Source organism: Balaenoptera physalus, assembly GCF_965194825.1.
Source record: "Balaenoptera physalus genome assembly, chromosome: 13".
NCBI classification, from domain to species: domain Eukaryota; kingdom Metazoa; phylum Chordata; class Mammalia; order Artiodactyla; family Balaenopteridae; genus Balaenoptera; species Balaenoptera physalus.
In genome coordinates, this window is record NC_138892.1 from 65,295,680 (window position 1) to 65,323,167 (window position 27,488).

Sequence of the window (27,488 nt, forward strand, 5' to 3'; positions counted from 1 at the left end):
GGGATTAATCCCATTTCCTCCACACACATCCTTTCCTTGTTCTAGTCCCTGCCTAGTCTATAGTAGCTCGTAGAATCTTTGAGGCTAGATCTCATGAATCTCTCCCTGAACTAAGCTGGAGTCAAAGTCACCCACCTTCCTCTTCTCTTGGAGGCAGCTGGCCCAAAGCACCTTAGCACCACCACACGAGGGAGGATGTGGGTCTCTCTCTCACACACAACCTCCTTTCCCTCATTATCTCTATCCTTTGATAAACTGGCTAGGATGGATTCTTCTTTGAAAAGTCTCATTTTCAATAACTTGTAGAATTGTCTAAAGATGAAGGGGCTTCTTTGGTGGGGTAAGAAGGTGGATTTCCTTTATCTTTGAAAGACTCTATACCGAGGCCTGGAAACTTGGTGGGAGTATTGCAGGAGGATCAAGCATCCTACTGGTGGTTGTCACTTTTGAACTGTGATTGCTTCTCACATGACGGTGGCTCCACAGTGAAGAATAATAGGGCTGTATATTCTATTTGGTGCCTATGCACCAGCTGTGTGACCTTGAGGAAAATCACTTTGTAAGAGATGCCAGAGGCTACTACAATGAGGTGTTTCCAAGAGGTTGGAAATAAGGAGGTGCTCTGAGATTTAAACAAGTCAAATTAACACACAAAGGGACAAGACCGTTCCTCTCAGGTACAGAGACTTGACTCCCTCCCTTCAACAAATATTTATTAAAGCCCCTGCAAATACTATTAGGCATTGTACTATGCTGGGGATTTTTGACAGTTTTCTAAACAGGCAGTTATTTTAATGGATTAAATTAATTAAGTTTTAGCTTAGAGGAGTGGCCTGATCAAATTTGGGTTTTAAAAAGATCACTCTAGCTCCTAAGTGGAGAATGGAGTTAAAAGGGAGTTGGCCCAGGGAGGAGAGCAAGCAAAAAGGATAATGAGATAATGAGAGATGTTGTTAGTTGAGATAAAGAGGTGGCAATGGAGATGGAAAGGACAGTTTCAGGAAATATTTGTATTTGTGGGATTGATAGGACTTGGTGGTTGATTGGACAAAGAGGAAGTGAAGAGTAAGGTAGAAGAAGAAAACGATTTCTCTCAACTTTATCGGCTTGCTATTAATGTATCTAAAATGAAAGAAAAAGTCATTGATCAACCAGTATCAATCTATTGATCCAAAATGGAATGTGGCAAATGGGCAACTCAGTCAATCAGAATTGTTACCATGTGCCCAGAATTATCTTGGGGAGAGAGGTGCCGAATGTGGTCACTGGTGGGGCAGGGATGGTTCTTTGGGCCTCCACGTGTCCTGGCCAAAATACCTTCACAGAGTTAGTCCTCTTCTTTTATCCTAATGTTCTGCTCATCAGGCAACAAATTGGTACCTCGCTGAAAAGGGAGTGCCCTAGATAGAGGATGCGTCGACTTCCTCGGTAGTGGAAAGGGAAAGCAACGGATACATACATTGGCGTGGTGGGAACCCAAATCAGGCGTTCATGAATTATTGTGAGGCTTCCCTAGCACATGAGCGTTTGGAGGTCCTGAGCAAGTCCAGTTCCCAAGTTGGCTAGACTGAGTGCTCTTCCCAGCATCATCTTTCTCAGTGATGTCCAGGGAGGGAGCCAGACCATCTGCCTCTGGGCATACCTCTCTGGCCAAACTGCGAATTCATTTTCAAACTAATAACGATAATTACTATGATGGCTTCAATATAATGAGTACCAACTATTTTTTAACAGAGTGATAGGGATATCACATACATTATCTCATTTACTTCTCATAATGGTTGTGCAAAATAAGTATTTGGTTCCAGAAAGATTTAAGCAGGTCACAGGAGGGCTGGGGGTCTGGATTCCAAGGTTTTGCAGCCAGAAACAATGCCTCAAATCATAGAACCAAGCCAACAGGGGCACTGTGGCAACTGCCACTAAACACTAGACAGTGCAATTTGCAGACCAATGCCCTGACTGGATGCTGGAAGGCACTGCTGACACCATGGCCACTATCCACCCTGGAACTCGATCTTTCTGTGGCAGCCAGAAAGAATGACAAACATCTACTATCTTGTTGTTCTAACCATTTCATAGAAGAGAAACTGAGGCTCAGAGCAGTTAAGTACCTGCCTGAGATCACATAGTGAGTCAGCCAGGATTTGAAACCAGGTCTGACTGACTGCAAAGTCCATGTTCTTTCCAATATGTTTTGCTGCTAGGATGCACTTTACCTCTCCAGGCTGCAGTTTCTCAGCCTGTAGTCTGGAGAAGTTGTGTTACATCAGTGGTTCTCAAAGTGGAGTCCCCAGACCAGCAACCTCAGTATCACCTGGAAACTTGTTCAAAATGCAAATTCTTGGACCATACCCAGACCTACTGAATCAAAAACTCTGGTGTAGGTCCCAGCAATCTGCATTAACAAACCCTCCAGGTGACTCTTATGTGTCCTGACCCTTCAGAATAACTGTACCAGATGATCACCAAGGTCCTCCAGCTCTAATATGTTATAATTCACTTATTTTGGAAGTTGCTGGTTGTGATCCCTGGATCGAGCAAGGTCCCCTGAGAGGAGCTAAGTACTTCTCATTTTCCTGAAATGGGTTGGTGTTTATCAAACTCCACGATAGCAGAATTCAAGAATAGGTGTGAGAGTGAGGAAAGAACCAGACATATGGAACATGTAGGGAACATGCCTGCACGTGTATCCTGGCTATTTTTCTGGGCAGTGCCTAGAGACACATATCCTTAAGTGGCCCATCAACATGTGAACATCTGGGAGGTGCCCCAAAATCCACATGTCAAAAATAAGTGCATTAATTCAATACTCTCCCCATGCCCCCACTAAGCAATTCCTGTTCTTCCCCTGTCCTCTAAATCTATAAATGGAATTTTGCCTCTATTAATCAGGTCATCAACTTTTTAACTTGAATCTGGAGTGCACTTTGTGTGGGTCTTCACCATCCTCTCTGTTGCTACTGTGGTCCAGGCCCTCATCTTTCTCCTCCTGGGTATCAGCTTCCTAACAGTGCTCCTGCCTCCAGCCCCAGCCTCTCTCGGTACATCCTCCTCCACAGGGTCACCAGCATGATCCTTACAAAGCACAGCTGTCTTCATGGTACTGCCCTCCCCATAACACTCCCACCAAGGAAACATCAAAGGTCCCATTGCTTATTGCAGTGCTTCCCAAACCTTGTACTATTTTCATGACTATGTCCATAGACCCAGTCCACCCATATAATTGTTTAATATTTTTCTCTAATTTCACTGGCTTCTCTTTCTATCAATTTCAACCTCTTCTAAGCAACAATATTTGTGAACTCAGAGTTTTGGCATTATAGCTCTTGTTTTTCCTACCACATATTAAAAATTACATAGCAAAAAGAAATTTCTGGGGCTTCCCTGGTGGCGCAGTGGTTGACAATCTGCCTGCCAATGCAGGGGACACGGGTTCGAGCCCTGGTCTGGGAAGATCCCACATGCCGCGGAGCAACTAAGCCCGTGAGCCACAACTACTGAGCCTGCGCATCTGGAGCCTGTGCTCTGCAACAAGAGAGGCCGCGATAGTGAGAGGCCCGCTCACCGCGATGAAGAGTGGCCCCCGCTTGCCGCAACTAGAGAAAGCCCTCGCGCAGAAACAAAGACCCAACACAGCCAAAAATAAAAATAAATAAATAAATTTTTTAAAAGAATTTCTTTTGTGTATTACCTAAGTCATCTGACATAGCACTAGTTGTATATTTTGAAAACCCTGCGGTACAGAATAAAGACCAAATTCTTTTTATTTATTTATGTATTTATTTATTTTTGGCTTTGTCGGGTCTTCATTGCTGCGCGCGGGCTTTCTCTAGTTGCGGCGAGCGGGGGGCCACTCTTCATCGCGGTGCGCGGGCCTCTCACTATCGTGGCCTATCTTGTTGCGGAGCACGGGCTCTAGGCACGCGGGCTTTAGTAGTTGTGACACACAGGCTCAGTAGTTGTGGCACACGGGCTTAGCCGCTCCGCGGCATGTGGATCTTCCTGGACCAGGGCTCGAACCTGTGTTCCCTGCACTGGCAGGCGGATTCTTAACCATTTTGCCACCAGGGAAGTCCCGAGACCAAATTCTTAAAGCTAGCATTCAGAGCCCTCCCTGATCTGATCCCAGTCAAATTTCCAGCCTTAATTTCCACACATAGTCCCCCCACACAGAATGCTCCAGGTACAGGGTCCACTCTGTATTTCCAGACACACTGTGCTTTCACTCTTCTCTTAGCATTTTGCCTTAAAAATTTTTTTTTATTGAAGTATAGTTGATTTACAATGTTGTGTTAGTTTCAGGAAATCACAGCAAAGTGATTCAGTTGTGTGTATATATACATACATATATATATATACATATATATATACTGATTCACTTTTTCAGATTCTTTTCCATTATAGGTTACTACAAGATACTGAGTATAGGGATTTCCCTGGTGGCGCAGTGGTTAAGAATCCGCCAGCCAATGGCAGGGACACGGGCTCGGCCCTGGTCCGGGAAGATCCCACATGCTGCAGAGCCACTAAGCCCGTGCGCCACAACTACTGAGCTTGCGCTCTAGAGCCCACGAGCCACAACTACTGAGCCCACGCACCACAACTACTGAAACCCACGCGCCTAGAGCCCGTGCTCCGCAACAAGAGAAGCCACCGCAATGAAAAGCCCGCGCACCACAACGAAGAGTAGCCCCCGCTCGCCGCAAGTAGAGAAAGCCCTCAGGCAGCAATGAAGACCCAACACAGCCAAAAAATAAATAAATAAATTTATAAAAAGAAACATACAAGTTATTGAGTATAGTTCCCTGTGCTATACTGTAGGTCCTTGTTGGTTGTCTATTTTATATATAGTAGTGTGTATGTGTTAATCCCAAACTCCTAATTTATTCCTCACCATCCCAGCATTTTGCTTTTTTGCTTAGGGCCTTCTTGAGCTTTAAGGCTCAGCTCAATTATCATGTGGAATCTCTGATCCTTCCAGACAGAATCAATCAACTTTTCTTTCTTTCTTCCTTCCTTTCTTCCTTCCTCTCTCTCTCTCTCTTCTTTTTTGAAGAAAAATTTCTTCCATGCTTCTAGCTACTTATACTGTAATGTGAGATGATATAATTTTGCCTTCTAATCTTTTACCTGATAATTTTCCCTACTATAACATTCAGAGGTGTATCATTCAGAATCCTTGGAGGAAACAGATTGCATACTCAAATGGGAAACTCAAGATAATATAATGAAAGGGATATTCATAAAGGTGTGGACAGAGTAATGAAGTATCTACAGGCGTGGTGAAGCATTCAGTCTGGCATCAGTGGGGAGTCATCAGAGGTGCTAACCCCTAGGCCTGAAGGGGCAAGGGAAGGAAGGATTACAAGAACTCAAAAGAGCTGCAACTGTATCTAGTTGAAAGAGAGGGCTACCCAACAGGGTCTGTGGCCTCTGGTAGCCCCATGAGTGAGTCCAGGAGAGACGACAGAAGAATTGCCAAGTTAATCCACAAAATCATGAGAAATAATACATTGTTATTGTTTTAAACCACCAAGTTTTGATATAGTTTGTTATGCAACAATCGATAACATACATCAGCAGGGAGGTGAAGCCTTTCTCCACCAAAACTGTGGAAAACCAAGAATCTCTGAAGACCTGTAAAATGGAACCCATCATTTCAATGGAAACATAGTAAAAATGTTTTCACTTTTCATAGAGATACTTAAAACAGTTTTCTGGGAGCATTTCATCTTTATTTTATCTCAGTTGTTTGAGACAGAGCAATGTATGATGCTGTCACTAGAAATTTTATTCTAAGCTTATTTACCTAACAAACATTAGGATAGTTTGCTTCCTTTATTTTATCCTATATTGGTGATCTTTGCATATCTGTGATTTTTTAAAATTAATTTATTATTTATTTATTTATTTTTGGCTGCGTTGGGTCTTCGTTGCTGCGTGCAGGCTTTCTCTAGTTGTGGTTAACAGGGGCTACTCTTCGTTGTGGTGCGTGGGCTTCTCATTGCGGTGGCTTTTCTTGTTGTGGAGCATGGGCTCTAGGCACACAGGCTTCAGTGGTTGTGGCACACGGGCTCAGTAGTTGTGGCTTGCAGGCTCTAGGACTCAGACTCAGTAGTTGTGGTGCACGGGCTTAGTTGCTCTGTGGCATGTGGCATCTTCCCAGGCCAGGGCTCCAACCCGTGTCCCCTGCATTGGCAGGGGGATTCTTAACCACTGCGCCACCAAGGAAGTCCCTACCTCTGATCTTTACAAAGTAACCGTTTATGCCCTACCTTTTACGGTGACTGATATTTAACAAACAAATATCTTGGTCCCAAGATATGCAGATCTTGTAGAATGGCTCACTAAACATTTGTTCCTATTCTCTTTTACCTTCCTATACTATAGAGGGTGGAAAAGAAAATGCTAAAATTTCCAGGCTCTTTTGCAGGTAGAGATGATCATATGATACAGTTCTGTTCAAGAAGATATAGGTGAAAATCTTCTGTGAGATCTTCTCATCCAGAAAAAAACACAAGAAAAAGCCCTTTGCCTTAGTCCTTTTGCCTTCTTCTTGATTGAAAACAAGAGAGTTTGAGGATGATTTAATAAAGAGATTATTTACAAAGGTGTGGGCAAGGTGTAGGGAAGCAAAAGGGATAGAACAACACCTCCGGGTGAGTATCAGAGAGGCTGTTATTACTGTAGGCCTAAAGGGTAAGGGGAGGGAATTACTGGAAACAGAACACTGAGAGCTGTCTGTGCTAGGGTTGGGGGAGTGCTTTGAGAGGTGCTGTGACCTTCAATGTGGGAACAGACCTTCTCTTCCTTCCATTTGATCTTCTGTGAGTATTCCTCTTCGGCTGAACCCCACTGGAATCCAAGGGGCAAGGTCTACCTCCTGGACACAGATCTGGGCGGAAAAGAGTAGAGAGTTGATGTGGAAAGACAAACAGTATAAAAGGCATCTATCAATATTATTTACCTTTATATCCCTAGTGTGCAAAACATGGTAAGACTGCCTGGTACAAAGTAGGAGATGAATAAATTTTTATTGAGTTGAATCCAGTTCTTTGTTTTATCCTACAGTGCTTGAAACCTAACCTGGAACTACCGCCAACCTCATTCAAGCCCAATAATCCAGCATAAAATTGCTGGTCTGCAAGGAACTTCCTTTATCCAGTAGAAAAGGTATTTGGGTTCCTTTCTGAGGGCAGATTAAGAAGTAGCTCTTTGGGGACTTCACTGGTGGCACAGTGGTTAAGAATTCACCTGCCAATGCAGGGGACATCAGGGCCTTCCAAAAGAAACAACTTCTGTGTGCTACCTGTATGACTCTCAGTTTCCACAACTGAAAGAGAACCGTGATAATAGCTACCCACTACTCAAGTCTCAGGCACAAATGTTACCTCCTCAGCTTCCTAGGATATCATATAAAAAAAGAGGAGTAACACCCCAGGTTACTCTCTAGCCCACTAATGTCTTGTTTATTTTTTCTCATTGCAGTTATTACTTTTTTTCTTTCTTTCTCTCTGTCTTTCGCTGCGCCGGGTCTTAGTTGCAGCACGCAGGATCTTCATTGCGGCACGCGGGGTCTTTTTTAGTTGCGGCATGCGGGATCTAGTTCCCTGACCAGGGATCAAACTGGGGCCCCCTACATTGGGAGCATGGAGTCTTAACCACTGGACCACCAGGGAGGTCCCTTCAGTTATTACTTTTTAACTGTAACTCATTTATTGTTTGCTTGTAGATTGTTGGTCTTCTCCCCAAAAATACTTGCTCCTTGTAAGCAAAGACCTTGTCCCTGTTGTTCATGGCTCTATTTTAAGCATCTGGAAGGGTGCCTGGGCCATGGTGGTTGTGCGATATTTGTTGATGAATGAATGAATAATGCCAATTAACAACCTCAGGCCGTGGAGAATATTAAATGAGATGACAATGAAATGCACCTGGCACAAAGTAGCACTCTAAATCTAGGTTTCTTTCCTCTTTATCCTCCCTCACCTCCTGTATCCAATCCTTCAGCAAACAAGCCAGCTTAACCTCAGCCTCAAAACATACACTGAATTCTCAGCTTCATTCATCTCTACCACTCTAGTCAAGCCACCCTCACCTCTCACCTGGACTACAAGTAACAGCCTCCTAGCTGATTTTCCTGCTTGCTCCACTTGCTCCTGTTTCTCTCAAACCCCCATCCATTCTCTACAGCCAGGGAGATCTTTTAGAAACACAATTCAGATCGTGTCATGACCCAACTTACTTAGTAGCATAATCAACAGCTTTCTAGGTACTTAGAATTAGTCCAAACTACTCTACATGGCCTGGCCCCTGCCATCCTCTTGAATTTCATCTGCTTTAGGCTAACTGGCTTTCTCTCTCTCTCTCTTTTCTGGATTTTAACAAATTTATTTCCACCCTAGCGCCATAGCACTGATGGATTCTTCTGTCTGAATCTTTTGCTAGCTGGCTCCTTACTGTCATTCAGACTTGAGCTTAAATGGGGCTTCTTTTGAAAGGAAGTGTCACTGATCTAAACTGGTTATTTCTTATCACACTGCTCTATATAGCACTTAATACTATCTAATACTTACTTGTTTAAGTTTGTTTCTTCCCAACTAGGTTTTAAGCTTTGTGAGTTCAGAGACCTTATCTGTCATGTTCTTCGCTCTATCTTCAAAGATAGAGAAATGCCTAAAACATATAGTATACGCTTAATAATATTTGTTGAATAAATAAAACACTGTGATAATGATGACAGCTAAACCTCAGAGGACTTGGCCACAAATTCTAACAATTTTCCCAGGAATAAGATTTGCAGTTCCGAAGTTAAATCCTGGAAGACTGTGGAAACCCGACAATAAATATCTGGGGCTGAAGTCTGGGGGAATCGGAGGGAATATATTGCAACTTTGGCCTTTTTTTCCCTACCCAAGGACGCCGGAGACCTTGCAAAAGGGAGGCCTAGAATCTTTTGACCAGAAATTCCAGCCCAGCGACAACGGATATTATCCATCCATGATTCTTTGCAGCCGCTTTTACTAGGTTGCAAAGGCGCAAACACCTCTAGGACCCCGGGTTCCTTTCTGTTTCTTTATGAATGAACCGGGTCTAGTCTGCGCACGCGCAGCTCCTGGTTCTCCCGCTCCACGTGAGACCCGCCCTTTGCTTCTGCCAACGGCCCCGCCCCTATCGTGTCTAGTGGACCAATGGCGAGCGGCCTGGGGGGCGGAGCCCTGAGCAGCGCGGCAGTGTAGTTCCCCGGTCGGCCGGCTCCCTCGCCTTAGACTTGCTGTGTTGTGATCACGTGGCCAGCTCCGGGCGCGGCGCTTGTTTTGGTTTCCCTCTATCTTGCCCCTGGCAGCTTCAGGGTGAGCGGCTTTCCTGTGCCGGTTGCTACACCTGCCTGCACTCAACTTTCTCTTCTTGGGGCTCTCTCAGCCCCAAGTTCTGCAAGCCCCTCGGGGCCGGCTCCTGCCATGCCGTTAGTTCGCTACAGGAAGGTGGTCATCCTCGGATACCGCTCCGTAGGTGAGTCTCGGTCTTGGGGAGAGCACGGATGCACCGCGGCTTTTTGGCCAGAGGAGGCGCACTGCCGCGGGTACGCGACCCAGGGAGGAATGGTGGCATCCTTAGAACCAGCTTGTAGAGCGAGGATTGAAAGGTTGGAGTTGGAAAGGCTGGGGTGGTGGTAGTGTGGAAGGCTGCAGGAAGCTGGAGCATGTAAGAGTTAACGTGGGCTTTACTGCTGGATCACCGCGGTGGTCCTCAGCGTTACTCTGGGGGGGTGGAGGTGGGGTCAGGATTTGATGGCGGGGGCGCGGTCTGGGTGGGGCAAGTCTCAGGTGTCCGGTGCAGGACTGACTGGGTCCTAAGGAATCCTGGATCTTCCCAGGGGTGGGGTGGGGTGGGGAAAGGCTTCCTGCGGCGCTACTGTATGCATCCGGTGGCCAAGGTGCAGAGACCCAGGGCGAAAAGAGGGTGAAGGTAGCCTAAGGGAAAGCATTGCATGGGGCATTCCCAGGCTATGATGCTAATCTGGGGTCCCCTTTAGTCCAGGGCCACAGCCCGAAAGGACAGAGGATGTGAATATGGATGGGTGATTTGGATAAAATTACCTCTGCTTCCCACAGGGAAGACATCTTTAGCACATCAATTTGTGGAGGGCGAGTTCCTGGAAGGCTATGATCCTACTGTGGAGAATAGTGAGTAGACTTCTCCCCTAGGGATTGGGTAGGGAAGGCTTGGGTGCCCCATCCAAGTCCATAGTTTGGGATTTTCCTGGTGCCAGAGGGATGATTTAATTAGACATTAAATCTAATCTCCTCTAGCAATCCTGTTCTGAGTGGAGCTAGAGTGTGGATTTTCCAAGATACTGAGTCCAGGATGGTGTATATGTAGACAATAAGAAGCCTAACATTGTCTCTCCAGTTTCCTGGAGAGCTCTCTAGACCTGGCCCATCTGTGTCAATATATAGGGGCACAGATTGCTAGTCCTACAAGGCACCTCACAGTCAAGTTTTCTTTTCTTTTCAGCTTACAGCAAGATAGTGACTCTTGGCAAAGATGAGTTTCACCTACACCTGGTGGACACAGCAGGGCAGGTACCAGTTTGGGGTAGGGTATCTAAATGTGGCAGTTCAGTCCTGGGAGATGAAGTCTGGTAGCCTCTGAGGCTCATCTGTAAAGTAGGATTAAAAGAAAAGCATTTTAGCAGCATTTCAGTGTGCAGTGCTGATTGGAGCTACTCTATTAATACTTGTTGAATAGAAGTGACTGGAGTAGGGAGTGCCACAGGGAGGGTCCCCAGGATACAGCCCACCAACCTTGGCCATCTGAGTGCTGTGGATCTAGGTATTGATGTTTCTATTTCTTGTCAGGATGAGTACAGCATTCTGCCCTATTCATTCATCATTGGGGTCCATGGTTATGTGCTTGTGTATTCTGTCACCTCTCTGCATAGGTAAGTGACCAAGGTTGTGAGTGGGGGACTTGGGAGGATCTGAGGGCTGTCCCAGAATAAAGTTATAGATTCATTTCTTGTGTTTAAAGTTTCCAAGTCATTGAGAGTCTGTACCAAAAGCTACATGAAGGCCACGGGAAAACCCGGTATGTGGCTCTGGGGGAATAAAGACATAGTGTGGACCCGAGGGGAGAGGGAGGACAGAGGGGAGTATTGATCCAAATTAAGGAGAAAGTCAGGACATAGATCCTGTCTGGTTTGATGGGGAGTTGTCCAGCTCTGATGTGAAGGAGGTTGGGGTCCATGGGGAACAGAGGGGATCCTGTAGTAACTGCTGTTTCCTCCCAGGCTGCCAGTGGTGCTGGTGGGGAACAAGGCAGATCTCTCTCCAGACAGGTATGGAAATCTCTGTAGCTTAAGGCGAAGGAAAGTGAGCTGGACTAGGAATGAGCCAGGCTCTTGTCGTGGCTCTGCCACTGATTTGAACCAGTCAGTTTACCTCTTCATTTCTAACTTGAAGGGTAAGACAAAACAACCCTTCTATTTCAAAAACTATCATTTCATATTTCAAGCCTCAGTCCTAGGCTCCTATAAAGATTTTGCAGAGAACATGGGGCCATTGCTGTCCTTCATTTTCATGTCCCAAATTTGCTTCTAGGGAGGTCCAGGCTGTCGAGGGGAAGAAGCTGGCAGAGTCCTGGGGTGCGACATTTATGGAGTCATCTGCTCGAGATAAGCAGGTGCTGGGCCTGAAGATTAGGAAGGTGGTGGGGTAGCAGTGTTATGGCACTGCTTGGTGGTGGGGATGGTGAGGGAATGGGGTATTCACCTCAGAGTTGGGTGGTATTGGCAGTGAACTAAACGATTTTTTTTTGCCCTGAATCCTTATCCCTTGCAGCTGACTCAAGGCATCTTCACCAAAGTCATCCAGGAGATTGCTCGGGTAGAGAATTCATATGGGCAAGAGCGCCGCTGCCATCTCATGTGAGCCCTTGAGCATGGGGTAGCTGCCTTGATTCTGCCCCTGGCACTTGCCAGGCTCCAGTGGGGGCTTGGGGGGGCAGGCCCTCAGGACTTCACGGGTTTGTTTGGTTGCCAGCTGTGTCCCTGGCCCTCTGGGCACACAGTGTGGTACCCTCATGTTTGCACACTTACCCGGGCTCCAGTGGCCTGGTTCTCGATGTTTACAAAGAGGCAAGGATGTCTCATGGGCACTGTCCTCTAGCTCTGTTTTTGCTAAATAAATGAATTGTTATAACCTATGGAGTTGGGATATGAGTCCTGGGCATTGTTTATTCAGGACCCAGCCTCCTATGTAGGTTTTGGGTGTTGGCTGGGTGAGGGGAGCTGGGGACTCCTGAATTGGAGCTGGCTCCCTGGAGTGACAATGTATATATGCAAATAAACTGATTAATCTTTTTGTAGTTGACTTCTCTGTATCTGGGGAGAGCTCAGGGCCAATATCTCCTTTTCTAAGGAGTGATGACTATGGCCTTTGGTAGAGAATCAGGGTTAACTCTTTCCTCCTACCTTGTTCCTATTCCTTACCCCTCACTCATTCAGGACCATTACCCTAAGACTTACTACTTATCTTTCCCATCTTTCTTTTCGACTCTTCTCCTATACAGGTAACCTATTGACTGCCACTCCCATCCAAATTTGTAGGCTCTCACAATCCCCTTAACTACAGAAACACCACCCTCTAGTGGCCAGCTGCCACATGCTGACCTAGCTTCCCTTGCGGGGCCTTGGCACTTGCTGGAACTCAGAGAGGATAGGGTTTGGGTGGAGGAAGAAAGACCCTTGTTCCTAATGATGTAAGAATTGTGAAGTAGTGTGAAGGCAGGGACTAAAGTGTTACGATGATTTCAGCTTTTTAAGAGTTGAATAAAGTAAGAAATAATGCCCCTGGTCAATCCCCACTCCCCGCTCTCCATCTCCCCAAGTGCCTTCCATTAAAATGGATGTTCTTTGCTCCTTTCATACCTTTCACACCTTTGGAGTTGTGCTACCTTTCTTAGGTGTCAAAGGCTATTGCTTCTGCTCTTTCTTATTGACCCGCCAGCTCTGTAGGAGGATGAGTTTGGCTAGGAAAATTTGGTCCTACCTGCCTCTACCCCCCACCCCTCCCCAGCAGCCCTAGGGCCTAACTGGCCTAATACCTCCTCCAAGGACTTATAAGGGTTACCTGAATGGTATCCTTCACAGGAAAGGCATAGAGTTCTCCTGCCAGCTGGGGATGCACTCCTGCCAACTCTGTCAATGCACTTAGTTGGGGAAAATGGACAAAATTTAGGTGTGATTTTTAGCTGTGACCTTGTTATTGCCTGGCTCCAGGCTAGCTGGGCTTACAGTTGGGGATGACGGTTTGTCATGCTGGTTTTCAAAAGTCCTGCCAGCTGCTTTTGCATCTCTGATCTGGACTCTAAAAAGAAAGAAAGGCTGCAGTAAGGAGCATATTCCAAAGAGCAATCTCTCGGGGGCTTAGGAGTCTCTTTAGGGTTGCAAACACCCTCTCTCCCTACACTAAAATTAGGTCCTTTTGTATATCTGACTTGGAATTCTCATTAAGGGTACCTACACTCCTGCTGTTATTTCCATGAGGTCTGAGATAGATTAACAAATGTCTGAGGTTTTCTAGAAGTGTATCAAACAATCTCAAGCCCTGATAGTAGTAAAGAATAGTGGTTAATGGCTGGGTTAAAAGAGTTACTCTTCCACTTAGCTGTGTGACCTTGGGCAGACACTTAACCTCTCTGAGCCTCTGAACCTCTCTCAGTTTCTCATTTATGAAGTGTAGTTAAACCTTCCTCATAGGACTGATGTGAGAATTAAACTGAAGTGATTTATGAAATGCTTAGCATAGGTCCTCATACATAATAAACCCTTAAGAAATAGTGGCTATTGTGTTATTTGAGGTCTTTCTGGTGAGGGTCTGCCTCTGCCTCTGGGTGCAGAGTAGGGAGAGGCCTTCCATTTTCCAACTTCTGACTCTTGGTGAACTTATTCCACTATAGCTGGGACAGGTGTGGGGTCACTGCTGGACTTTTTTGCTGAAATAGACCTGAATGGTCAGTGAAGAGCATATGTCAGTGTGTGGCTAGCACAGGACATATCTGATCCCTCCTATGACTCTGGCCAGTAGGGATTTAGGTCTCCTGCACTATCCAATATGAAAGCCACAAGTCACATATTACTATTTAATTTAGTTTTAAAATTAAATTAAAAGTTCCTCAGTTGCACCACCTACATTTCAAAGTGCTCAATAGCTACATGTGGCTAAACCATATCAGATAGTGTATAGCGCATTTCTATCATTGCAGAAAGTTCTGTTGGACAGCACTGTAAACCCTTTCCCACAAAACCAGCCCTGCACCTGATTTGCCTGCCTCTTTCTCCACATCTTAAAAAAAATAATAATAATAAAATAAATACATATATATGAATACACACACATATCCCAGGAAAAACATGGCCATTGTTTTGCATCATGCATGGCTCAACTTCTCACTTCATGTGGTTTGTTGAGCAATTTTACCTGTTTCAGTCTCAATCTTTTCATCTGTAATATGGACATAATTACACGTAATTCATAACGAGGGTGAAGAATAACTAAGAATATATAAAGTATCTAGCACATTTGTTAATTTTTCTCCTCCTGTCCATCCCGTGGATAGAGTTAATGCAGAGAAGTCATTTCCAATCCCTTCTCATCCAGACTAATGGGGGGTGGGGTGCCTGCATGCTGGGATCTTGTCTAGAATAACAGTACTCCGGCCAGGTAGCAGCAAGGCTACAAGTTACATGCTCTCTAAAAAGGGGTTACATGTTTACTAAGAAGGGGGACACAGGCCCTGAAGATTAGGAAAGAAGGACTGGGGCTGGGGGTGGGAGCACCCGGCAAAGGAGGGGAAACTCTACATTTATGTTTTGATGGGCGAGGTGATTGTGGGGGCACTAACAGTCCTCTTTCCTCTCGAGGGGATTTGAGAGCCAGAAGGAACGACTAGGGACTCGTTCCGTTTTTCTTCAGGCCCCCGAACGTGGCAGGAACCCACCCTTTGCAGCGCCAGGCGCCGTGCCTCACTTTCTCCATTTGCGGACTCCAGTTCCCAGGATGCAGAGCAGCGGCCAACCTCCTGGCTCTTCTTCCATCCCCCTCCCGGGAAAGACTGCTGCTGGTCAAGGCAAGGGGCAGCTGGAGTTTCAGGGGCCGATAACTCCAGGGAAACGGAATTAGAAAGTGCCCGGAGTCCTAGTTTTACTAGCCGGGCGGTAAAGGAGGCAGTTCTAGGGCCGGGGCGAAGAGAAGGGGGGCTTCTTTCCCACGTGTCTGCACAGCGGCTGGCCCGGCGCAGTCGGGGTTAACCCGTGGCGGAGGGATCCCTCAGCGTGTGCGTAGAACTGCAAAGTCACAGCCTTTCCTCCGAGAGGGCCGGATCCCTCCGCCGCTCCGCTCCAACACAAAATAGGGCCGCGTCTTCTCCTTTCTCCCCCTTCTGGAGTGGGGTTCACCAGGCAAAAGGGCCACCCGGATCTCGCTCCGGAGGCTTCCTGAATCTCCACGACCATTGCCGAGATCTCGGGCCAGGAAATAGCCCCTTCGCAGGAACCACCCTACCGGCCGAACAGGAGGCGGAGGGGGGGGAGGCGGAGCGGCGCCGCGCTGCACTACTTTCCTCTCCGGTTGCAAATGGCTGCCTCGTTCCCCACTTTCCGCTCAGTTTCCTGACCCCCCGGCGCCGGGAGCCGGGGTTGGGCCATGCACCTCTAAGCCCCCCGCGATCGCAGCCAGCCGGGGGTCGAGGGGGTGCCGCCGATCAGAGCCGGCCAGGCCGGGGGCGGGGCAGCTCCCGAGGCCAGAGGGGAAGGGAGGCGAGCGCAGGGCCTGGAGCGGCCGGAGGGGAGCGGGCAGAGGGCTCGCACCGCCCGCCCCTTCCTCTTCCTCGCCCACCTACCCTCCTCCCTTCCCCGGGGGGAGCAGAAGGTGGGGGGCTCGAAGCCGCCGAGGGCGAGCGCTTGGGGTCGAGGAGCCCGGCGCTGGGGTGTGTGTCAGGTTCAGCTTCGCGGCCCCGCCGGCTCCGTGTCGCCGTAGCTCGCGCGGCCCCGGGGCGCCGGCCCGAGCGGGGAGAGGGGCTCGGCGCTCCTGCGAGGGTCTCACGTTCCATCCGGGCCCGGCGCGGGGCGGCGCGGCATTCCTTCCGGGCTGCTGGGGAGGCGCCTCGACGTTCCATCTGGAGAGCCTCGACGTTCCGCCCGAGCCCGGTGCGGGCGGCCGGGGCGCTGGCCCGGCCCTAGGACTGAGAGGCCGCCCGGCGACGCGGATGCGGATCCTGCTCGCCCAAGATCAAAGCCACCGGTGCTCTCTTTGTGTCCGCTCGGGATTCGCCGCCCAGGGGCTGTCCATGGAAACCTAAACTGCTGGAACCCGAGGCAGAGAACCTTTCTTTGGCTTCTTGCTTTTTTTGGGCGGGGGAGGGTGGCCACTCCGACCTGGATTTACCGTTCTTGGCCCCCCTAAGCCCCCCCGTGCGGGGGGCGGCTGTGATCGCTCTGGCGGTTGGAGGTCGGGGAGCGGCCCGGGCTCTGGCCATGTTCTCGGATGAGGATTTCTGGATCGCCCTGTGAAGAGGTGAGTGAAGTCCGCCCGGCCAGGGCCCAGAAAGGGTTGGACTGGGGGCATAGCCAGATGGACTGTCTTGGCCGGAGCTGGCCTGTAGGTTGGAGAAAGGGGTGCCAGAGCTGAAGAGGGTTCCTTTGGCAGGGTCTGTCAAGGGAACCCGAGCCAGTCGCCAGAGCACAACCGAGGCCTGGTGTCCTGGCGTGTGCCTCTTTAAAGACTGGGGGGTTCAGGGAACCACGGGAGTTTGGGAACCTGGCCAGAAAGCCTCTCTGCCTGTTTATTTTTGTGTTGGGGGGAGCTCTACCAAACTAGGACCCAAGCCCTGATGCCAGCACCAATCCCAGTCAGCTGCTTCTCCTTCAGGGTTCCTTGTGGGCCTTGGGAATAGAACAACTTGGGAGCGGGGGTAGGGTGGCACTGCCAGCTCCGATTTACTGCCAGGTTGGACTTTAAGGTTGCTCTTGCCCATCCGGGCACCCAGAGCAGTCTTTGGGAGACTCAGGGAACCCTAGATCCTTCACTAGGCCTTATTTCACTGTGCAAAGGGGAGAGTGTGTGGAAACTGACCATTGTGATGAAGGGGTGGCCGGGGCAAGAAGGAGGCGGGGCTGGGGGCAGCTGTGGCCTTGCTGTTCAACTTTCAACTACCCCTGCCTGGCAGAGTGACCCCAGCGAGGCCTAGTGCTGTCTTAGCCTGCTTTGCCTCCCCTCCTCTCCGGATGGACATAATCTCTAGGGGATTATAGAGGAGGCCGTTGAGATTTGCTCCCTGCGAATGTGGGCTGCAAAAAAATGGCTTTTGTCTCCCGCTTTCTCTGGGCCTGGTGTGGAGAGCTGGTTGCCCATAAGTCCCTGGCCAATCTTGCAGGCCCCTCCCAGACCTCTCCAACCTTTTCCAATCAGGGAATGTTAACTGGTCCTCTGGTCCTGTCCCAACTCTGCAGAATAGGGGGGCCTATATCTCTTTGGAGGAGAAGTGACTTGATCAGAGCTGTGTCTGCTGAAGCCAGTGTTTTCAGCCCTGGTAGGAGGTGTTGGGGAGAAGTGGTGTGTATGTGACTGCATGAAGGGTGCAGCATGAGCCTCATGCCTCTGACCCTGGGCTGGGACAGCCCCTCTCACAGCTGTCATGCTGCCCAGCAGGGATTTGGCTGGTGTATTTTGCTCCCTCACTCTACTCCCTCCACCATACATAGGCTAGACCTCTTTGAGCCTGGTCTTGGAAAGGAGAAAATAGGGGTTTGCCCTTGAAAGATTTCTGGGTGGTAATCCTGAGGTGAGAGGTGGCACAGGGGTGCCGGAATGAGGCTAGCTGTCGCCCATGCTGTCTGCCCTTGCCTCCTGTGGAGGGCCTCTCCTGTTGTCTGTCCCTGAAGAACTTCCTTAGGAGAGACCTCTCCTTGTTAGCTGTGGCTGACCCTAGCATGACCCAGGGGGTAGTCCGGAGGGTCTACAGGGCCACTGTTGCCATTTGGATTCTTCCCTGGAGGGCCAACCCAAAATGGGGGTGGGGAGAGGTGTGGTTTGAGTCTCAGGCTGGGAACCAGGAAGTCCTGAGTCCTACAGAAGAGCTGTTCACTCAAGGGCCTGCTTCAGCCTTTCACCTCTCCAAGCCTCCATTTCCCCTTTGGCTGGGAAAATGGAGTTAAAGCTTTTGGTCTGGGATGGAGGCAGGGAGGAAAGTGGGTTGAGATGAATCCCTGCTTTTTTCCTTGCTGTTCTGGGCCTCTTCGGCCTAGGATTAAGGGGACCCACCACAGTTTTACTCCCTAGATCTGTATTTCTCTGGGATCCCTAGTTCCCCTGAGGAAGCCTGGCCAGGCATTACCCCAGTTTAGATCCAGGGAAAAAACCCTTGGTGTGTATGTGTGGTTTCTGGCTGTGAATGATGGGACAGGGGAACCTATGGTCTTTATTTGTTTAGATCTGTTTAAGGAGGGGCCTGACAACTGGCACTCAGCATTGGGGTGCAGGCGCTAGACTGCAGGGTAGTGAAATGGGGCTTCTTGGAAGTGCCTCTAGATTCTTTTTCCTCAGCTAGGAGGACACTCAACCCTTTGCTTATCTCTCATCTTCCATGGTGCCATGAATGAGGCTGCAGCTTTGGAGGATGTTGGTACTGTTTCCCAAGGCTAGACGAAGGTGGTTTCTGTAGCTCCCCAAGCAGTGCCAGCACCAGCTTGAGAGGGCTGCGCTTGGGGGAGGGCGGAGGAATTTGTCCCTCTGGCCTTGTGTGAGGCAGTCCTCCTCCCACCCACTGTACTATCACTGTTGCTTTTCATTTCTTGCTGTTTGTGACTCCTTTAGCCTTAACTTTGAGAGCACAACAGTTGGAAGATCTTGGCGGCATTTAGTGGTAAGGTACAGCAAAAGTTGCACACATTTAGGAAACTTTGAAGCCTTCTGGGTGTGTCGTCAGGCCTTGAATGACTGAATAGTAAGAGGAGCCTGGCTGGTGCCCTGACCTCCAACCCCTAATTCACATAGGAGGCTTCTAGGTGGCCCCTTGAAGTTCCAGAGCAGCTTTTCTGTGGGCTGGCTAGATGACCACCCTGCTTTCCTTTCAGGTGTGATTGTGTGGGTGGCAGGTTTGGGAAAGAGGTGATCTGGGAATAGAGGTAACAGGTATCAGGTGATATTTCACTTTCCCAATCTAGTAGAATCTAATAGTGTGAGAGGAAAAAAGTAAAATAAAATTTCCCTTCCTGTGACATGTTACATGAGGCCCACTGCCAGTCTCTGGAAATGGAGTGTTAGCTCAGGGAAAGAGGACTGATAATGTGGTTCTTAGGTAATTGATTTATGGATCCTGGGCACCTTTGAGGGTTCCCCCCTGTCTCATCTGCCCCAGTCACTCAACCCCAAGTGGCTGACTGGGGTATTTGGTTTGGGAAGAGAGGCTTGTCCTTACTAAGGTTGGTGTGGTCCCTCTGGTTAAACAAGAGGAGTGGAGAAGGTGAGAGATACAGTTCTCAAACTTTTATTTAGAGTTTTGTTTTAGGGATTCCCCTCTACCTTCTGTAGGAAAACTATACTCTGTTTCTCTGCTTAAGCCCCTACCCTTCCCACTAAGAGCTGTTTACACCTCTCCTTTTCTCCCTTCTTCTATAAGACCTCTTTCCTCTTCCTCAGCTCTGTAATTCTTATTCTTTACTTCTCTCTTTTTTGTACTGTGTTTAGTTTTATCTGAGGTTTAGAAAAATATACCCAAAGGTGTGGGTCTTGACCTTCTTAGGTATAACTTTAATATGTTTCATTTGGCTCTGGGATAGGCAGGCATATCTTAGAAGAGGGGACCGTTACCCGCCACCCCCATAGTGTGTGTGGAAACCCTGCTTGACGGAAGAGGAAGGAAGCTACTTTGCTCTGTCCTGCCCCGTTTAGAACAGCTCCAAGTGGTGGTGTGCTTCCTGAGACTACAACTCCCAGCATGCCTAGCCTCAGGCCTGGCTACACATGCTCAGTAACTCTTAAGGCCCACTTCTGTTAACTACTAGGGACATCTGAGGAGGAAGGGCTGTTGGCGTTGCTAAGGGCAACGACTTGAGGCCTTCAGGCTGGGTGAGATCCTGAGCTCAGTCATGGCAGGGGCCAGGGGGTGGGCCTGAGCTGGATTTAGATGGGCAGTGGGTGGAAATTGGGGAGTTTCTTCTGTTGTGATTGGGATGTTCTGGTTGAAACCAGTGGAGATGGGGGAGATCCATTCGGAGATGGGCTTTAGTTCCAGTAATGTGTTCTACGTCCTGCAAGACCCCAGGGAGAGGGATTTCGGCTGGACTCAGGCTTCTTGTTATGGCTGCCCCTGGGTTGGCTCTGAAAGGCCTCTAGGATGGTAGCTGACTTAAGACCTGAGGAAAAAGTCCAAGGGATAGGGCCCACCAGAAGCCAAGAACTCAGTCATGAGGCAAAGAGTGATACTAGATGTAGATTGTATGTGCTTCTAGTTGGATGCTATTGTCCTGGGAACTCTTAGACAGGAGGTGGGAAGTGGGAAAGGGGAGTGGATCCTCTCAGAATTCAGAGTAGGAGAAGATGGTATGTGTTTATCTGGGGAGGAAGTAGGCAGTGGGACAACTGTTGGGGAGAGGGACTTTCCTTGTCATTAGTGCAGGAATTTGTAGGTATGGCTTTACTCTGATTTCTGTAGGGTCTAGATAACATTAGCTGCCTTCTTCCTAGGATTTGGGGGAAAGTGTTTAGTGGGAAGACTTACTAGACAAATAGATATCTCTTGGGTCTGACAGGTCTCCCCGAGAGGGCCCTGCCCAGTCGGAGAGAGGGATGGACAGCCCGAAGCCGCCTGGTGAGGATAAAGATTCAGAACCAGCAGGTGAGTAGGGCACATTCTGGGTTTGCTTGGCAGCTTTCTGTTCTACCCAGACAATCTTAGGACCAGACAATTTCTGGTCCTAGCACAAGGACAGGAGCTAAGTCCATCCAATAGAAAGGTAATGGAAGGACTTTGTTCTTTGGGACAAAAGTTGAAATGCCACCACTGTTATCCACCAAGGGTTTTGGATAATCTCTTGGGTCTGATGAGTGGACTAGTATTAAATAGAGGATAATGGCTGATGCACACTTCTCTGTCTGTTCATTCAGCTGATGGACCTGCAGCCTCCGAAGAGTCAGGTGCCACTGAGCCAGACCTTCCCAAACCACATGTGGGGGAGGGCTCTGTGCCCAGTTCTGGGGGTCCCAGGCTTCAGGAGCCTCCCCAGGACTGCAGGTAACTAGTTTGGGGAAATGAGAATGTAAGGACATACGAGGATTTGATTTGAGAGTCTGGGGCTTTCAAGGTGGAAAATTTAGGAAAATGAGTGGGAAGCATAGGTGTGCAAGTCATGGGGTTGTTTAGGGGTACCTGTGGGCAGGGGCCAGCGTGGTGCTGATGCTTGTGTGTTCACAGTGGGGGTCCAATGCGGCGTTGTGCTCTCTGTAACTGCGGGGAGCCCAGTCTACATGGGCAGCGGGAGCTACGGCGCTTTGAGTTGCCATTTGACTGGCCCCGGTGTCCAGTGGTATCCCCTGGGGGGAACCCAGGGCCCAGTGAGGCAGCGCTGCCCAGTGAGGACCTATCACAGATTGGTTTCCCTGAGGGCCTGACACCTGCCCACCTAGGAGAACCTGGAGGTAAGTGAAGAGAAGTGGGGTAGCTGACTTGAGCAGGAAACGGGGAAGGGGCTGAGTGGTCCTGAAGCAGTGATCACGTTCTTGTTAACTCTTTCCCCCTTTCCCCTTATGCAGGGTCCTGCTGGGCTCACCACTGGTGTGCTGCGTGGTCGGCAGGCGTGTGGGGGCAGGAGGGCCCAGAACTATGTGGTGTGGACAAGGCCATCTTCTCAGGGATCTCACAGGTGGGGCCGGGCCAGGGGATTGCGTAGGCCCAGGGCAGGGTGGGCAGGGTTGGTGGGCTTCGTAGAGTCAGGGTGGAATGAGAAGGGCAGGGGGCATACTGGGACAGAGCCAGTGCCTGACGTGTTGCTCTGGAGAGAGCTGGCTAGCACTGAGCCTTTGTCTCCACCCTGGCAGCGCTGTTCCCACTGCACCAGACTCGGTGCCTCCATCCCTTGCCGCTCACCTGGATGTCCACGTCTTTACCACTTCCCTTGTGCAACTGCCAGCGGTTCCTTCTTATCCATGAAAACACTGCAGCTGCTATGCCCGGAGCACAGTGAGGGGGCCACACATCTGGGTGAGAAGTCCTGCCCTTTGGACGTAGGGCAAATGAGGGTCCAGGGGTGCTGGGGGTTTTGTACTCTGCAGAGCACTCAGAAGTCTACAATTACATACTGTCAGTCTGCCCCACTAAAATACGTGTGGACTTTGTGAGTGCAGGGGCTTTGCCTGTCTTGTTTAGCATGGTGTCTGCAGTGCCTAGAGCAGTGCCTGGCATATATTAGGCAGACACCTAGTAACTATTTGTTATTCGTTCGTTCTGTGTCTGTGGAATGCCTGTTATGTAGACAGCACTGTGCCGAGTCCTGTAAGGAATCCACAGCTGACCTGTGTCCTCTGTCCCTTCCCACTGCAGAGGAGGCTCGCTGTGCAGTATGTGAGGGGCCAGGGGAATTGTGTGACCTGTTCTTCTGTACCAGCTGTGGGCATCACTATCACGGGGCCTGCCTGGACACTGCTCTGACTGCCCGCAAGCGTGCTGGCTGGCAGTGCCCTGAGTGCAAAGTGTGCCAAGCTTGCAGGTAAGAGTGGGAGGGCAGGAGAGAACCTTAGGCGAAGCACAGGTCAAGGTTGAAAATGAGGGCAAGGAGGACCCTGTTATGTGCCCTGTGCCCCTGCAGGAAACCTGGGAATGACTCTAAGATGTTGGTCTGTGAGACGTGTGACAAAGGATACCATACCTTCTGCCTGAAACCACCTATGGAGGAACTGCCTGCTCACTCTTGGAAGTGCAAGGTGAGTGTCCCCTCATCCTCCTGCCTTACTCTCCCTAAGTCTGCCTCCTACAGCATCCCGAGTTTCTCTGTTGTGACGAGTCCCGTGCTCTCCTCCAGTCTCTGGCTGTCTGACAAGTGCCCGTTTTGCCCATTCCCTTCCCCTAGGCATGCCGGGTATGCCGGGCCTGTGGGGCAGGCTCAGCAGAGCTGAACCCCAACTCTGAGTGGTTTGAGAACTACTCGCTCTGTCACCGCTGTCACAAAGCCCAGGGAGGACAGCCTGTCAGTTCTGTTGCTGAGCAGCACCCCCCGGTCTGTGGCAGGTAAGTGGTGTGGACTGGCAGAGGTCGGGCTGGGGGATCGGAAGTACTGAGATTGGCAGGGCTCGTGTTAAAGCAAGCTGGCTTTGAGAGGAGGGACCTCAGGCGGGCAGTACAATCCATAGTGTTCGTGCCTCGCCCCCGCGCGCTCTCGTGAGGAGCGGATAGCTGATGAGAGCCGTGGTGCCTGCTCCCCTGTACCCTCTGCAGATTCTCATCCCCAGAGCCTGGCGATACCCCCACTGCTGAGCCCGATGCTCTGTACGTTGCATGCCAAGGGCAGCCAAAGGGTGGGCACGTGACCTCTATGCAACCCAAGGAACCGGGGCCCCTGCAATGTGAAGCCAAACCACTAGGTGAGTAGGGTGTGAGGGTCCCTGAAAGTAATCCCCTTCTATCGTGTGGCAAGGGACAGTTTCTGCTTTGCCCCAGACCCTGTACTTTCTGTGGAGTGCAGCTGAACTAGGTAGGAGCATGGTGTGTTATGCCTGCAGGTAGAGAAGGGGCCCAACTTGAGCCCCAGTTGGAGGCCTCCCTAAATGAGGAGATGCCACTGCTGCCCCCACCTGAGGAGTCGCCCCTGTCCCCACCGCCTGAGGAATCGCCCACATCCCCGCCACCTGAGGCATCGCGCCTGTCCCCACCGCCTGAGGACTCACCCCTCTCTCCACCGCCTGAGGAGTCTCCTCTGTCTCCCCCACCTGAGGCATCACCTTTTTCTCCACTGGAGGAGTCACCCTTCTCTCCCCCAGAGGAGTCCCCCCCATCTCCCCCGCTTGAGACACCCTTATCCCCACCGCCTGAAGCATCACCTCTGTCACCGCCATTTGAGGAGTCTCCCCTGTCCCCCCCACCGGAGGAATTGCCTACCTCCCCACCACCTGAAGCATCGCGCCTGTTCCCACCGCCTGAGGAGTCACCCATGTCCCCTCCACCTGAAGAGTCACCCATGTCTCCACCACCTGAGGCATCTTGTCTGTTCCCACCATTTGAAGAATCGCCCCTGTCCCCTCCACCAGAGGAGTCTCCTCTCTCCCCACCACCTGAGGCGTCACGCCTGTCCCCACCGCCTGAGGACTCACCCATGTCCCCGCCACCTGAAGACTCGCCCATGTCCCCCCCGCCTGAGGTATCACGCCTGTCTCCCCTGCCTGAGGTGTCACGCCTGTCCCCACCACCTGAGGAATCTCCCCTGTCCCCACCACCTGAGGAGTCTCCCACATCCCCGCCACCTGAGGCTTCACGCCTGTCCCCACCGCCTGAGGACTCACCCGCGTCCCCGCCACCCGAAGACTCACCTGCTTCCCCGCCACCGGAGGACTTGCTTATGTCCCTACCCCTGGAGGAGTCACCCCTGTCGCCACTGCCTGAGGAACTGCGACCCTGCCCCCGGCCCGAGGAGCCACACCTGTCCCCTGTGCCCCAGGAGCCGCGCCTGTCCCCTGCGCCCCAGGAGCCTCGTTTGTCCCCTGTGCCCGAGGAGCCTCGTTTGTCTCCTGCACCCGAGGAGCCGCGCCTGTCCCCTGCGCCCCAGGAGCCGCGCCCGTCTCCTGTGTCCGAGGAGCCTCGTCTGTCCCCTGCGCCCCAGGAGCCGCGCCCGTCCCCTGCACCTGAGGAGCTGCATCTGTCCTCCCAGCCTGAGGAGCCACGCCTGTCCCCCACGGCCGAGGAGCCGCAGTTGTCCCCAGTGCCCGAGGAGCCGCGCCTGTCCCCTCGACCTGAGGAGCCGCACCTGTCCCCTCGCCCTGAAGAGCATCCTGAGGAGCCAGGCCTGTGCCCTGCACCTGAGGAATTGCCCTCGTTCCTCCCACCTGGGGAGCCACCCTTATCCCCTTTGCTTGGAGAGCCGGCCCTGTCTGAGCCTGGGGAGCCACCTCTGTCCCCTCTGCCGGAGGAGCTGCCGTTGTCCCCATCTGGGGAGCCATCTTTGTCACCTCAGCTGATGCCACCAGGTACGGGGATGTTAGTACCCTCTTACTCTGGGACAGTCTTAACTCTTTATGGCACATCTAATCTAAGAGCCTCTCTTTTTTTCTTTCTCTCCAGATCCTCTTCCTCCTCCGCTCTCACCCATTATCACAGCTGTGGCCCCGCCGGCCCTGTCTCCTTTGGGAGAGTTAGAGTACCCCTTTGGTGCCAAAGGGGACAGTGACCCTGAGTCGCCATTGGCTGCCCCCATCCTAGAGACACCTATCAGCCCTCCACCAGAAGCTAACTGCACTGACCCTGAGCCTGTACCCCCTATGATCCTTCCCCCATCTCCAGGCTCCCCGGTAGGACCGGCCTCTCCCATGCTGATGGAGCCCCTTCCCCCCCGTTGTTCCCCACTCCTCCAGCATTCCCTGCCTCCCCCAAACTCCCCTCCTTCCCACTGCTCTCCCCCTGCTCTGCCACTGTCTATTCCTTCCCCACTGAGTCCCATGCAGAAGGCAGTGCAGGTCTCAGATGAGGCTGAGCCACATGAGATGGAGACTGAGAAAGCCCCAGAACCTGAGTGCCCAGCCTTGGAACCCAGCCCTACTAGTCCTCTCCCCTCTCCCATGGGGAACCTTTCCTGCCCTGCACCCAGCCCTGCCCCAGCCCTGGATGACTTCTCTGGCCTGGGGGAAGATACAGCCCCTCTGGATGGGACTGACACTCCTGGATCACAGCCAGAGGCCGGACAGACCCCTGGCAGTTTGGCTAGTGAACTTAAGGGTTCCCCTGTGCTCCTGGACCCCGAGGAGCTGGCCCCTGTGACCCCTATGGAGGTCTATGGCCCAGAATGCAAGCAGGCAGAGCAGGGCTCACCCTGTGAAGAGCAAGAGGAGCCACGTGCACCAGTGGCTCCTACCCCACCTACTCTCATCAAATCTGACATCGTTAATGAGATCTCCAATCTGAGCCAGGGCGATGCCAGTGCCAGTTTTCCTGGTTCAGAGCCCCTGCTGGGCTCTCCCGACCCCGAGGGGGGTGGCTCCTTGTCCATGGAGCTGGGGGTATCTACAGACGTTAGTCCAGCCCGAGATGAGGGCTCCCTGCGGCTTTGTACGGATTCGCTGCCAGAGACAGATGACTCGCTGTTGTGTGATGCCGGGACGGCTATCGGAGGAGGCAAAGCGGAGGGGGACAAGGGGAGGCGGCGCAGCTCCCCGGCTCGTTCCCGCATCAAACAGGTAAGGGGCTATCCAGCCACTGGATGTGCTTGGTGTCATGCCACTGTCAGAGGTATAGTCCTGTGTCACTGATACCTTCCTACCTGGCTTATTGAATCCTGGACTGTCAGAGATCCTTGAGTGCATCTTCTTATTTTATCAAGGAGAATACTGATTCACAGGGGGACGTGACTTGCCCAGGTTCATGGTAACTCAGCCATAGAATCGGGACTAGAAACTCAGGTCTCTCAAGCCAGTATTTTTTCTTGTTGTACCACGTTGACCACTCTTCTTGGAAGATGGTGAGTGGTTTGGACCAGTTACCTACCTGTTGCTATATGAGAGCTTGGCTTTTTCCCTGGCCCTGACTGGGACTTTTGGGCTTTGGTACCTGCCATACTCTGTCCCTTCGTCTCTTCTCTTCCCTCCAAGCCTGTGGATCCAGCATATTAGCCCTCGACTTTTCCTGTAATCGTCCCCTTTCCTCACTCAGGGTCGCAGCAGTAGTTTCCCAGGAAGACGCCGGCCACGTGGAGGAGCACACGGAGGACGTGGCAGAGGACGGGCCCGGCTAAAATCAACTACTTCTTCCATTGAGACTCTGGTAGTAAGGAGAGGCCTCCCATCCCCCAAACATGCTTCAGCTGGCCCCTTCAAGATTAAACACCCTTTAAATCTTGCCAGTCCCCTGCACGCTCACCTGCCTGCCTGCTAGCCTAGGGCCTGTCCAGCTATGTCTGTGCTCCTTCTGTCCTCTTGGCCCTCAGGCTTCTCTGAAATCTGATGTCGGGCTGAGGCCCAGTTTGGGAGCTGGGGTGTTCTTCTGCTTCTTAGTCCTGGCTCCTGGCTTTCATCTTAGCCAGAGGTTTATGCCGCCTTCCCCCAACACCAAAGAGGAAAGCAGCTTAGTTGGGGCAGATTTAGCTGCCTCACTTTCCACAACTCTCTGCCTATAAGGTTGCTGATATCGATAGCTCTCCCAGCAAGGAGGAAGAAGATGATGATGATGACACCATGCAAAATACTGTGGTTCTCTTCTCCAACACAGACAAGTTTGTCCTAATGCAGGTACCA

The 27,488-nt window shown here is 50.9% G+C and overlaps 2 protein-coding genes across 15 annotated transcripts in view; both read left to right on the top strand.

The window, feature by feature from the left end:
- Positions 1-6,906: 6,906 nt before the first annotated feature.
- On the top strand, positions 6,907-13,368 carry RHEBL1 (RHEB like 1). 4 transcript variants are annotated; one of them, XM_082421498.1, is made up of 8 exons: positions 6,907-9,513; positions 10,116-10,187; positions 10,519-10,586; positions 10,863-10,945; positions 11,035-11,091; positions 11,294-11,341; positions 11,604-11,685; positions 11,844-13,368. In XM_082421498.1, exons 1-8 carry the CDS (start codon positions 9,462-9,464, stop codon positions 11,931-11,933), a joined length of 552 nt encoding a protein of 183 aa, XP_082277624.1. In that variant the 5' UTR covers positions 6,907-9,461; the 3' UTR covers positions 11,934-13,368. The 4 variants fall into 4 exon arrangements, with proteins under 4 accessions (XP_082277624.1, XP_082277625.1, XP_082277622.1 ...); XM_082421499.1 differs by lacking the exon at positions 11,035-11,091; XM_082421496.1 differs by lacking the exon at positions 11,844-13,368 and having other exon boundaries at positions 11,294-11,682.
- Positions 13,369-13,409: 41 nt separating this feature from the next.
- Positions 13,410-27,488, top strand: part of KMT2D (lysine methyltransferase 2D) — a 41,893-nt gene continuing 27,814 nt past the window's right edge. For 7 of the 11 annotated variants that reach the window (XM_082421265.1, XM_082421271.1, XM_082421269.1 and 4 more), the window contains exons 1-14: positions 13,410-16,577; positions 20,813-20,898; positions 21,168-21,294; positions 21,475-21,698; positions 21,813-21,922; positions 22,098-22,260; positions 22,600-22,765; positions 22,865-22,979; positions 23,126-23,283; positions 23,491-23,636; positions 23,775-25,232; positions 25,327-26,435; positions 26,908-27,021; positions 27,372-27,482. In XM_082421265.1, coding sequence (XP_082277391.1) covers positions 20,850-20,898; positions 21,168-21,294; positions 21,475-21,698; positions 21,813-21,922; positions 22,098-22,260; positions 22,600-22,765; positions 22,865-22,979; positions 23,126-23,283; positions 23,491-23,636; positions 23,775-25,232; positions 25,327-26,435; positions 26,908-27,021; positions 27,372-27,482 — 4,050 coding nt within the window. In that variant the 5' untranslated portion in view covers positions 13,410-16,577; positions 20,813-20,849. Of the gene's footprint in view, positions 16,578-20,812; positions 20,899-21,167; positions 21,295-21,474; positions 21,699-21,812; positions 21,923-22,097; positions 22,261-22,599; positions 22,766-22,864; positions 22,980-23,125; positions 23,284-23,490; positions 23,637-23,774; positions 25,233-25,326; positions 26,436-26,907; positions 27,022-27,371; positions 27,483-27,488 lie in introns of those variants that run through there. The other 4 variants (XM_082421268.1, XM_082421274.1, XM_082421267.1 and 1 more) reach the window with 4 other exon arrangements.

Excerpts from the sequence above, each read along its gene's own strand:
- RHEBL1 (XM_082421496.1), top strand. The coding sequence starts at position 9,462 with ATGCCGTTAGTTCGCTACAGGAAGGTGGTCATCCTCGGATACCGCTCC. Across the intron at positions 10,587-10,862 it reads TGGTGGACACAGCAGGGCAG|GATGAGTACAGCATTCTGCC; the intron begins GTACCAGTTTGG and ends ATTTCTTGTCAG. Across the intron at positions 10,946-11,034 it reads TCTGTCACCTCTCTGCATAG|TTTCCAAGTCATTGAGAGTC; the intron begins GTAAGTGACCAA and ends TTGTGTTTAAAG.